Raw genomic sequence first — 13,472 nt, forward strand, 5'->3', positions numbered from 1 at the left:
GTAAGAAGTTTGATAGAAAAAAAGTCATGTCAATCTGTTAAATATTAAGGTCTATTAAAAGTTAGAAGCTAAAAATCTTAGAGAAGTTCCGTTACGAGTGTTTTCTCGCATTGCATAATCAAAATGACCGTTACCGTAATAGGAGATCGAGGAAGATGAGGATAGCGGGTGCGAGAGCGAAGGTCAGATCCTGACACCGCCGTCGAGTCCAGGCTCGGGTCAAGGCCATTCCAACTCCAGTCACTCGTCGAGCGGTAGTTCGATGCTCGACGTGCACAACCTCAACCTTCATGGGACGGGCGGTAGGAGTGCCATCGTCAGGGTTACCACCAGCAACGCGCAGGGCGTCGCGAGGTAAGTCCTCGTAAAACTCAAGTATCTACTTTCTCCCAATCCCCGTTGCAAGTGCGTTCCAGTAACATCCATGACAATTCTAGAGGGTGTTTTTAAAATTGTCCTTTTCCCTAAAGGTTATTCGTTTCTTTTACAAAACTTTTCGCGATATTGGATCAACCACCCAATAATTATAATCTTTACTATCTTTCCCTAATTACCTTTGATCATTGTTTTTTCCTTTTTTTTGTAACGGCTCAAGAACAATGAGAAAACTAATTGCTTTGTCTCTCAGACTAATCTCCGTGACGGCAAATGGCTTCTCAGCGGTCGCGAGCACACAACACGCGCACACAGGTGCAAATGCATCAGCGAGCACGGTATCCAACAGGCATCACGCGAGGAGCCACGAGCACAGCCCACCTGACACAAAGCGCAGGATACACAAATGCCAATTTCCGGGATGCAAAAAAGTATATACTAAGAGTTCACATCTTAAAGCTCATCAAAGGACACATACGGGTGAGTACAGCTGCTTTAATCATTTTTACCCCACGACAAAACACAAAGAATCAAAGTAATTTAAATCTTAAATTCTTGTTAATTAAAACATATATAATTCGTAATACTCGTTTAATTATAATTTAGACGTGATAGTTATAAAAACAGATTACAAAATCTTGTATACCTAAAGGAGAACTTTACAAATCTTTAAAAGCAAATATCTCATTCGGTGATCCATGATTTTGCGAAAGAAAGTCTAATAAACCATCAAAGGGTGCATCAACGATTGTAAAGGGTAGTTTAGTAAGAGGAGCGAGAGAGACAACAAGAGATAGAGAGATAGAGAAAGGGGCAGGTGGGGTTGGGGGGTAGAGATATTAGCGTGGCTAGTAACGCGTAGCGACGCTCTACCAATTCTGTTTCTCCTCGTCGCGGTCGACTGCGGTGGCGTTGGCTACGGAGGGCTGTAATTAACGAACCTCACCACTATCCTCTTTCCGTCCTCTTCCCACTGTAACCCTTTCTCTCTCTCTTCGTCCCTCTTTGTTCAGGGTTTTTGCCACGTCACTCTCAGGCGTTCGAAGCCACACGCCTCTACCACCGCAACGGCACGTCCTCTTTTACTACCACCACGCGTATCTGACTTCACTTTCGAGGGAACCCTAGGAAAAAGGGGAAAAGGGAGAGATGGAAAGGATAAAGGATAGGTAATAAGAGACGAGACTGGGAGGAAAAGGGGTGAGAGAGAAAGGAGGTTTGTGCCGGGACGCCTTCACCCTGCAGGAGGCTTGGCAGGTACGCGTCGGGATTGCTTCTCGCGGATCGTTAAGCAGAACTGCTAACTGCGGGATTATGCATACCGCCGGCACCGTTCCCCGCAATTATGACTCTGTTATGAATTCGTCCTGACGCTGGAATACTACTACCACCTCCCCTCTTTCGTGTAGTCACGACAAGATCAAACCTAACGCAACGAGTTGGCTTACTTCTTTCTACTATTTCGTCGCGAGACTAATTTTTACTTGTCTTTTTGTCTTCATTTTTTTCTTTTACCCAAAATTATTTCATAATACTTTATCTTTTAACCGTGATTAAAAGTTACAAACATTGGCCGTTTATTTTGTAAATTTATATATATATTTTTGTTGTTTTACTAATCAGAAAGTGATCTTAAACTCGTTCGGATAAAGTAGAGTTTTGGTGTTTGTTAATTACGATACCTTATCTATAGTCAAAATTCAATTTTCCGCTGAAAATAAAGTAAACATCCTGTCCGTAATCTTTCGGTAAGTTCATGAATGTAAAGCTTCGCTACGTCAATCGAGAAGTAAGAAAGAAAGCTAAGAAAGAAAAAGAAAAAATGAAAGAGTGGGAGATAGAAGGAAAGGGGGTGGAGAAAAAGTGACAAAATAAAAAAGTAAGGAAGAAGCTACCGGCATGGATGGAAATGGCGGTACACTTTGATCTCGAACGGTGAATCTAATTACCCGGGGCGCTACAGAAAGGACGTAAAGTGAAGTCGGGACACGAAAGGATACGAATCCTCGAGCTGATCTTTCCTTTCCTTCGGGTTTGTTGCCCTCCCCCTCCTCCCCTTCCCCTTCCCACGAACGAACGAATGAACGAACGAAGACTTAAAGAGACGTAAAGGTTCGTTACGAATTCTGTTCGTAAAGTTCCCTCTTGAGGCTTTCTCGCTATGCAGATATCCGTGCAAGTGGAAGTTTCCTTCCACTGGTGTACTCTTTTTTTTCTACTTCTTTTCTTTTCTTTTCACTTCCTTCCTGCTTCTTCTTCTTCTTTTCCTCCTCCCTGGTTTCTAAGATCCCTCCACTCACTCACAACCCCTATCCAACTCGGTTCTCGTCTCAGTTCGTCAAAAGATACTCTTCCTCCTTCATCCTGCGGTCTTAGCAAACGGATCGATACGATCCGATTAAGCGATTTAACAGTCAAAGCCGTCTATTCTGTTTAATTCCATTCTAATAGGACGATAAGACGTTCCTTCGAAATGAAACATTGAACCAAATCGCGAATTCGATCCATTCTTCTTCCACGTGTTCGCCTTGCGTCGGGGTTTTAACTCGAATCGAGATAATCGTTAAGATCAGCTTGTCTAATGCGATGCGACGTTTAATCCTCTCTAACTTTCCTGAAAGAACACATTTTTTATTGTCATGTATTCTTTTTCTCCTGCCAGAGACAAAGAGAAATGGAATAAAATAAAAAACGAGAAAGTACGAGGTATACATGCATACACACTCACGAAAAAGGTAGAATTGTGTGTAGAGTAGAGAAAACGAGGGTGCTAAGATAAACCCTTGTCCACGTAACCCGTAACATTTTCACGAGGGTGAACAGAAGAATATTTTGTTTTCTTTCTTTCTTTTTTTTTCTACTTACTACGTTTATCCTGTGGCACATATTAAGTTTCGTATCTTCCTTTCTATCGTTTCATGGATACTAGCCCGATGTTTCGGATTCCCATGGACAATTTTCTCATGGGAATTGAAAAAATTCTATCGATCGATATCGTTGCTACTTAAACTGGCATATACACGGTGTCCTAAAATTCGCTTAAAACCGAAAAAACAAAGCACGAAATTGATACGCGCAATGATATTTAATTTAGAATTATATATTTTGTTGATAACGTTATCCTTCGTTATACTTGATTCTTATATAATGTACGAGCTCCACATGGAATATATAAAGATGCGAAAATTTTAGAAAACAAGATGAATTATCGATCCCTTGGGTACGTTCTTTTTCATTTACGAGATCTCAGTTTCAAGGATCACGACTTTTGAGATACCACAAGTACTGTTTTGGTAAGTAGAATGTGGTTGTCGAAGTAGGTCAGCCAAAAGTGTATATCGTAATTTAAGTGGGAAAATGTTTTCAAAAGAAGCAGCATCGTCAATCTTAAATCAGGCATGAGGAAGAGAACACGCGTGCAACGTAAAATGTGAGAATTATTTATCTCGTCGGTGAGGTTGAAAAACAATTTAGAAAATATGCTGCAGGAAGAACAAAGGATGATGGAAATAGAAATGGCATTTGTGTTACTCTGCAAACGTATTTTTGGTTTATACTTGAACTATTGCATATTGATTATGAATTTCCCATCTTATTGCTAGGACAGTGTAGGGTAAAGTTAGTACAATCTTGGATAAAATCTTTGAAACAATTTAAATGGAACTACGTTATGCATTCGCAAGTGTCGATATGTTAATTGTTATTATTGCAATAAAATGAAAATTCTGTGTCCTTTAATGCATCGTGAACATATATGAATTGCTTTCAAGTTAGTTGATACGTTTCTTCGATAGATGGCAGCAATAGCTCCATTTTGTACGAAATGGCGATTGGTCTGTTGAAGTATAGCTCGGATCTCACGCTATCATTGAGATTTTGGTAATGATTATAAAATCGTAGGTTTATATTGCCCTAACTTTGAAAATAATTTCTAAAATGACTATATAAAATTTTATATAAGCTTTCCGAAATAATGATTTATTTTTATTAGCAAGAAATATAAATAAGTGTTTCCATATTGGCATTTATTTCTGAATCTACAAGCTAGAGATGAGATAGTAAAAACTGAGAGAATGAGAAGTTGGGGTAGAGAACGTCTGGCGTCGCGACGGTAATTCGAAGTTTGTCGGTACATTGATTCCCAGAAAAGAAAGTAAGAAAGAAAGAGAAAAAAAAAAGAAGACGCTGTAAGTTGTCGAGGAGGATATACTCCATTACTGGAAGTTTCTGGCCGTGCGGTGTGTGTGCATCGGGGTAATGCGATTCGTAAATAATGGCTCGAGAAACTGAACTCGGTCGCTTGCCTTCGAGCATTATTGTCGTCGTCGTCTTCGTAGTCGTAGTCGTCGTAGTCGTAGTAGTCATCGTCGTAGTCGTTACAGGAGCCAAGTGCATCTGCGCGATTGAACGTGTCTCCTTTTACGCTTAGACCGCAAATTCAAAGTCCATTTCTCCTTGCTGTTTCAGTTCTCGATAGACCACAGATTATATCCACGAGTAAATTGAACTATATATATGTGTGTTCTTTTTTTCCACCAATTTTTATCCCAGTAAATCAAGAAATACAAAAGCTTGAGAGGAATTGAGACATCAGTATCATTACTCGAGAAACCACGAAGAAACAACTTGTTCTCCAACCCAATATAATTGCACGTAAAGTCAATGAATATAAATGATAAATATATTAAATAATATCGTCTACCGTTATCATCGTTGTTTCATGTATCCTCTCTTCCGGCATTATCGATGCGTAAAAATGATTATATTCGATAACAAAATACGGAAACAAGCTAAATTGGGGCTGACTAACAATCGGGTCAAAAATAATTGAAGTGCGGAAGGTTTAATCCCATAGCATTTGCCTCTCTTTCTATATTTATATATATATAACTCTCTCTCTCTCTTGTATCATTTAAGTTCGATGAATTGTAAATGTGTTTATTACGAATACGAGCTCCTGTTCGCGTAATTACAAAGGAAGTAGTAAAATGTATCGGAAAAAATGAAATTTATATTCTAATGCATATCGTATTCGTTTAGTTAGATGAAAATTGATGCGAGTCATAAACGAGAGAGGGAGAGAGGTGTTGGATAAAAGGTTGAGGGAGTACAGGAGGGTCCTTTTCAAGCATTCGCTAATTGTATCAAACAAAGAGACTCAGGGAGTTTGTAATGGTAGGCCACAGATTGTTTGCCGGATAATATCGACTAGTTATTACATAGACATTATTTACACGAAACTTTGTTTTCGCATTAGGAAGCAGAGGGTTATGTATTGAATAAACCTGATATCAAGCTTCCCATCCTAACCAGAGATATATACACATCTAACAAGTAGATATACCAACACGTAGTTGGATATGCATGTATATATCTAGCTATGGGTACAGGTGTTTATGAGTGTAGATGGGTTGTATATAACATAGTCATTGAAGAGGGAATGTATATGCATCGATTCGCACCTCGGGCACTGTTCGAAACATGCGATCGCACCAAAGTTAGATCCCCGACTCTGGCGACAGAGCTTGCACCGCAAACAATCGGAAACGTCGTCGAAGTTCTCTCTCGCGACGGCTTCACCGTGAAACCGCATCTCACAACAAATCGAAAGAGAGAGAGAGAGAGAGAGAGAGAGAGAAGCGAACGTTGTTCTCTTCTCACCTTCTTCACTCCAACCATCATCACCTGAACGTCCTCCTTCCATTCTCTTGTCATTCTCTTTTTCTTTCTCGCTCTCGGTCCTAGGACCGACGACCCTCCCCCTCGACCAACCCCCGTCCAACAACGACGACCTTTGAATACGAGTATATTGATGATCTCGCCTACGATATGCTTACGAACACACATATATCTGCGGCCTGCCGCAGCTCTGACGCTCCTATCCGTTTCTTCGACGAGCTTCTATCGATCTTCCACGCTCCACGAGTATTCCCCTATCTCTCTACAGATAGAAAGAGTAATGAATAAAGTCCTACTACGATTAATCTATTTTTATAACCCGTCTAACTGTATATAAATAAAATCGGAATGTAGATCTATTATACAGGGTGTTCCAACCTAAATATTCTTCTTTCTTTTCGATCCACTTAATGGTCCAAAGATATTTTTTTTTTTTACCACATTTCAATATTAAATAGAATTAAAATTTTTTCTTGTTTTACTTTTTTCAATCCACACTTGTATAATTAAAATCATATAATATTTAAATACATATTTTTCTCGTTCCGATATAATAACAGAAAATAATGAAAAATACATACACGTGTTATTTTGAAAAAATGCACTTCTCGAATTGCTATGGAATATATACGCATCTCGATTGGTTTCGTTTATTTTTTTTTTTTAAATATGTTTATCTACGTGAAAAATATGTTGTCCACGTATTCGCGTTAAATCATTTAAGTGATAGAAATGAAAAACAAAAGGGTCGAATACTCTCGGTGAATTCATTTTTATCTTATGCGTACGTGCATAAATAAAATATCAAAATATGTACGGTTTTGTTTAAACGAATAATAAGCACGATATTAAAAATACAGAAGTATCCTAAATTTCTTTAATTTGGTTTATTTTTATGTATGCGTTTATCTACGTACAAAAAATTAGGATGCAAGTATTATCATTAAACCGGTAAAATAATAAAAGTATTACACCCTGAAAGAAATGAAAAAAATTAAATGCTTCCAATAAATCTTTACACGTGCATCTATAAATAAAAAATGAAGAGTATACTCGTGCTCTCATAAAAAAAGCAATAGAAACAATAGAAAAGAAAGGATACAAAAAAATATGAAAGATTTGAACGGTTTCGATGGACCTACTTTTGTATGCATACATGCATAAATAAATATTATGCGCATATTCATGCGTTTATTAAAAAATAAATAAAAACAATACACAGGGGAAAAACAAGCAATACGAAACAAAAGACTATAGTACGAATTTAATAGTCTTATTTTTTTAAATAGACATGCGTGATGACAAAAAATAAAATCGCAATGCATATTCGTGTTCATTGAAAAATTATTAAAAACTACGTAAAAATTAGGATAATACTTTACTTCATTATCTTTCATCCAATCAACCAATCGTTTTTTATTCCTCTCTCTTTCTCCCTCATTCTCCTACTGCTTTTAAACAAAAAAATTTAAGAGTAGAAACATTTCTTTCTACTTATTTACTCGTTACGCAGACTTTCTCGTTAAAAGAGAAGAATACTCTCCGCTCTAATAGCAGCCTATATTTTTCTCTTTTTTATCTTTTTTCCTCTCTCTCTCTTTCTCGTACCTTTTCCTTCTTCTTTCTCTTCTTTCCAAAAGAATGTAATTTAAAATCTTCTTCGTGGAAAAGAATAGCCAGTAATTTCTCCGTATCTTTTCGCTGGTTCTTTCTTTCGCATCTTAGCCCTTCGCATTTTCGAAGAAAAGGGGGTAAGTAAGGAAAAAGGGAATAGTTGTCGGTAAACGTGGCCATTCACAAAATGGAATATATTTCTCGCGAATGTAAAAGAAGAATATATAGCTTCTGTTTTCCGATAGAAACACCGAGTAAGAAAAAATCCATCCATATACTTTTCTATCCCTTTTTCCTATTTTCTTGATTCCGTTAACCTAACGAAAATAACATAAAGTTTATCTCTTTCCGAGTGTCGCGAATTTTTCGACGTTTCTGCAATGCGAATACGACACACGACCCTTCTCTCTCACGATGTGGGGGGATAAAATTTCGAATCGGTCGTTTCTCCCAACCGATCTGTCACGTTGGCCCCCTTCTGCCCCGTGAGGATCTATAGAAAAAGGACTACAAGAATAAAAAGAAGAAGAAGAAGAAGAAGAGGAAGTAAAAGTATTGGATGCGCTCTCTCGGCCGAAAGATTTTCGCGCGAAACGTCTTCGGTTGTAAAGGGGTTTGTGAGAGGGGGGAGGGGTCTAGTGGGTTGGGCAAAGGGGTGTGCAGAGACGAGGAGGTTGGGTGGAATCCTTGGCCATAAATTCCGCTTGTCCTATCCCACGGGGACATGACTGAAGGTACCCCATACATCCTTCCTGCCAACGGACTTAATAAAATGCAAAGACGACGAGCACACGTTGCCAGGACGGACTGACATATCGACGCAATACCAACCTCCTTCCCTTTCTTTTCTTCTCCCGTTCTCGCCACCCTCCCTCCCTCCCCCTGCATCTCCTCCTCCATCTCTTCCCCTTTTCTGTCGCGCGAAAAGCAAGAAAGGCTGGACGGTAAGACGTAGAAAAATCGTTTTGCTTACCATCCCACACCCACTAACGCTGCTACCACTTCTACCCTTTTCTACTTTTTACTTTATTTACCTCTCACAAGCCCTGTTCCTTTCACCCACGATTCCACCCACGGATATTCTCCGTTCGTACTTCATTCTCCGTGGTTTGACGGAAGTACCATACGGAATTGGCCGCAATTTTGACAAACCCTTCTCTATGTCACGTGCATATACGAATAGGCGTGCGAGCATGTACGCGATGTAACGCACGTAACCTATATATATATATATGTATTAGTATATGTTATATGCATACATAGATGCGACGCATCGTATATTGTAATATCCATTTTCCAATCGAGATGGAACGTCACGAGCATAGCTGCGATCCTGGGACGTCAACCGTAACGCGCACGTAATTACCATTGCTACCTGAGGGTGTTCCGTGCGTTCAATGAAACCGACAAATATGCATGACTCGTCCTGAATTTTCCACGTCCCTTGCAAATTCCATTTCTGCTTTCGTTCTGAATTCGAATGAAAAATTTTTCTATCAGGTTCGACACATCTTTCAGTTTCTACTATCTCTTTCTCTCTCTCTCTCTCTCTCTCTAATCCTATGAATTTCAATCTAATTCATAACTACATCATACACCCCTTCATATTGATATCTAATTATTTCATGTAAAACATGATTTATATATACGTATATACAAACTGTTGTCTCATCCGCTACGTTATATATATGGAATAAAATTGGACTTTTTGATAAACGTTTTCCTCGTTAATACGCGTTTATCGAGGGAAACTCGAAAAGGGGTAATGCTTTGAGTTTGAGCCATCTTGTTTAATATGGCTTTATTACATAGATGGTAACGAACCGCCGGGAGGCCATTATGCGGCGATAAAATGCGTGCTGCGTGTTACACGTTACACACATATACACACTTATACAAATACAAACGTATATATACAGAAACTCATGTTAGCTACAACCCATTTCTCCGTCGAGATCAGCACATGCGCCACAATTTACATAGTCGCGCTCGCGAGAGTAGGCAACCTGGCGGCTACTTTGTTTCGCAATTCTACACGAGATAATTCTCTACACGTTTACGTACGAGCGTGTATGCGGTCTTGTAACAAATCCGATAATCGTTACTCGTAATTACTTCAAATTCCCTCATTTTTTGTAATATATATTTTATTTTATTTCTCTACGCTATGGAGGTATCGCATTTAAAGTTAAATATTATTTATTCATTAACTTTTATTTTTTATCGTTTTACCATATTGGAAGTTATGAGGATCACGAATTTATGTTTAAATAAAATTTGATTAATCGTTTACTTTAGATGCGTTTGTCAAAATTAAAAGATACATCAAAATGATCTATATTTAAAGAAATTAAAATTCATCCCTTAGACGCCTAAGTTCATTTTTCACTTAAAACAAATATAACAAAAAAAAAAATAAAAATAGAAGAATGATATATGTTTCGATATGTCGGAGAATATCGATATCCCTTTATTTCGAGATAATTCCATAGATGTCCCTTAGGAAGAGGTAGAAGATGAAGAAGAAGAAGAAGAGGGTTCTACCACCCTCTTGGTAGGTTCAGTAGGAGCCCCGAGGAGACTCCTCGTGGACCCTTGTCATGTTCTCGAAGACGCTTTATCCTTATCGCGGTAGGAACACTTCCTTTCTACCATGTCGCAAGGAGCAGCAAGCAATTCCAGGCGGAACCAACGTTCATTCCCCGTCGCCATTTTTCTTCAGCTTCGCGAGAACGTTCTAAGAAGAGAAACAGAGAGAGAGAGAATAAGCGGCAGAGAGAGAGGGGAAAGGAATGGGGATGAGTATAGGATAGAGGGATAACTTTCTCACGAAGGGATGTTGGTAAAGGGGTGACAGTGTTGGAACTAGAAGGGGGAATAGAAAAAGGGGTGGAGACTTGGTTTAGAATGAGTCGAGTACGTGTGCCGTATTTTCCGGAAAGTCGTTGGCTGCCAAAATGTCGGGTGTCGTTGCTGTTGGAAGATTCCTTTGGTAAAACGGGCTTGGTGGCACTATGGTTTGGTATTAAGGAAGAAGAAGAAGAAAAGTAAAAAGGGATGGAAGCAAGGGGTTCTTTTGGATTTGGTTATGCGTTGCCACGTACTGGTTGGATTTGTCGGTGTCACCTTCTTAAGGAAAATGATGCTGCTCCTTCGAACTCGTGCGAAAGAGAAAACGTACACACATACATATATTTATCCTATTTTTTTTCTTCTTCCTCTCTATTTCTATTCTCTTCTTTCGAAAAGGAACGCGTATAGTACATTTTTCACCTTTCTCTTTTATTCGCACGAGAGAATGTAGTGCTTGTTCCTCCATCGATGGTATGCCCAAAGGCTGAATTCTTTCTCGCATTTGATCGTAGTGCTCCTTTCGTGTTTCGAATTTATCTGAAATTTCTTCTTGTATTCCTGCCAAGCGTTAGATTGTATTTAAATCAAAAAGATAGATTACTTGTTTGAAACAGTCAAAATTGCAATTATTCCTGAAGTTAACCAAATAAATAATTTCAATTGTATATTCCCGTATGTGCGTGTATAAGAAATCTACTATCCGATCATTTTCAGCCGAGTTAAAGAAAATTTCAGTCCTGAACTTTTTTATTTACCTCAACATCCGTTAATTACGAACAGCTCGCACCCTTGTCTCTGGAGGTACCGAGTTTAGAACGTAATTTCGATGTCTATACCCTTAATTCTTCTGGGAAGTGAACTTTCTCTCTCGATTCCTACTCCAAAAAGAGAAAGCATATGAGAGGAAATAAACAGCTTTAATATAACTGCTGACACTTTCCCCCAAGACTTCGGAATTTCAACGCGAATTAAGGAAACAATTCTTTCGTTAAAAAATTGGCTTGCATCTACCCAAAAATTACCCTTTTAATATAACAAATTGCGAAATAAAAACAGTAAAAATAAAAAAGGTTCGATATAAAGTTTTCGAGGAATTGGGGGAATGATATCGGAAATCGTTTTGTTTGTTATTGCAAGTCCTGTGAACGGTACCAATCACTATCTCTCTTCTTCTTTCTCTGTTATGCTTTTGTAAACGGAAAACGCAACGAATCGACCGAAACCTCGGCAGGGGTTCGTAACCTTTCGCGCATTCTCTGATCTGTACGATCCCGTCCAGCAAACCCTCTATCCCTCAACATCCCTCTCGATGTTGTTCTCCTTCTCCTCTCTCTCTCTCTATATATATATATATATATATATATATATATATATATATCTACATCGCCTAGCTTGTTAAACTCGGTAACGTTGCGCCACAGGTGGTGACTCTGCATTGTCTCCTCTCTCTGGCATAGCCTCATCAACGTCGACCACCTTCCATACTGTTCGAATGGCTTATTTACGGCTTGATAATACACTCTTCTTTCTTTTGTCGTATAACTATTTTCAATGAGTTTTATATTATTTTAAACCACCACGTTATTTCGACGATTCTTTCCAAATTACTGACACAACAATTGTGAAAACTTTGCTGGAATGAAAAATACTATTTGTTGACCCTTTAATTATTCCGTAGTGGAAATATTCCTAAATTAAAACAGTCGTTTGAAAAAAAAATCTCCAAAATATAATATAACGTCTAATAAATGTTTGTATTTTTTGTTTGATGATGTTACAGGAGAGAAGCCGTACAAATGCAGCTGGGAAGGTTGCGAATGGCGATTTGCACGTTCGGACGAGCTCACGCGCCATTATCGCAAGCACACCGGTGCGAAGCCATTTAAATGTCGACACTGCGACCGATGTTTTTCACGCAGCGATCACCTAGCGCTCCACATGAAGAGACACGTATAATCCATCGTCACCCCGAGCGGTCCTCGAAGCCGCAAGGAAATGCGACGGTCTACCGAGAAAAACGACGACATTAAGAAGAAGAAGAAGAAGAAGAAGAAAAAGAGGAAGAAAAATAACGAAGACAAAAATACGACGAAGAAGAAGAAGAAGAAAAACAATATAAGAAGAAGCAGAAGGAGGAGGAGGAGGAAGAGGAGAAGGAGGAAGAGGAGGAGGATGATGATGACGAACAAAAAAAGAGAATGGCGTCGATCGCGTGAAGATGACGAAGAAGAAAATGATATAAAAATTTAATCGCTGACGACGTCTTATTTCCAAACGGGGAAAGCTAAATATTCCTCGTAAGTTCTTCGCCTCCTTTTCAAAAATGCCCCCCCCCCTCGTTTGTATTAGTTAAGGGAAGTAAGAGAGTAAAATAGAATGAAAGAGCGAGCGTATGTGTTGTATATGTGTGCGTGTGCTGGCGTGTGAGTGCGCGCGTGTGCGTTTTGTGTGTGTTCGCCTTTCGACTTGCAACGAGAGCGAATCGAACAGCTCGCTGAAGAAGTTAATGAAAAAAAGAAAGAAAAAAAATAAGAAAAAAATAAATGATTAATTGTTCTATCGAAGAACAAATTCGTTTCTAACGATGATATACGTTGATGACGATTCAAAACGGATAGGACACATTATATCATTGGACCTCTGAGCACGAAGATACACTCATTCATTTTTGATATCCTTCTCGAGCTTATTCGTGAAATCTTTTTTAATGGCGATTAGATGTCTCGAAGTTTAATGAAAGAAGAGAAGAGAAGATATGTTATTAATTCAAGTTAAACAATTTTTTGTCTCCATACAAATACGTTCGTCATTCCATTAATTTCCAGAAGAAGAAGTTGTAGAAAAAGAAGAAGAAGAAGAAGAAGGATTAAACGAGTTAGTGTAGGAGAGAGTAGATCGACGGTCATAAAATAATCATCGAATGAAGAAGAGATTAATTAATATATAGTGAA

General features: G+C 38.7%; 1 protein-coding gene across 2 annotated transcripts in view; it reads left to right on the plus strand.

The window, feature by feature from the left end:
* The window catches only part of LOC122523608 (Krueppel-like factor 6), a 233,038-nt gene extending 220,466 nt beyond the window's left edge, over positions 1-12,572 (plus strand). For both annotated transcript variants that reach the window (XM_043645470.1, XM_043645471.1), the window contains exons 4-6: positions 143-354; positions 629-855; positions 12,302-12,572. In XM_043645470.1, the coding sequence (XP_043501405.1) occupies positions 143-354; positions 629-855; positions 12,302-12,477 (615 nt within the window). In that variant the 3' untranslated portion in view covers positions 12,478-12,572. The remainder of the gene's footprint in view (positions 1-142; positions 355-628; positions 856-12,301) is intronic.
* Positions 12,573-13,472: the final 900 nt, after the last annotated feature.

The sequence above is a fragment of the Polistes fuscatus genome, unplaced genomic scaffold (genome assembly GCF_010416935.1).
Source record: "Polistes fuscatus isolate 324 unplaced genomic scaffold, CU_Pfus_HIC Scaffold6, whole genome shotgun sequence".
NCBI lineage: Eukaryota > Metazoa > Arthropoda > Insecta > Hymenoptera > Vespidae > Polistes > Polistes fuscatus.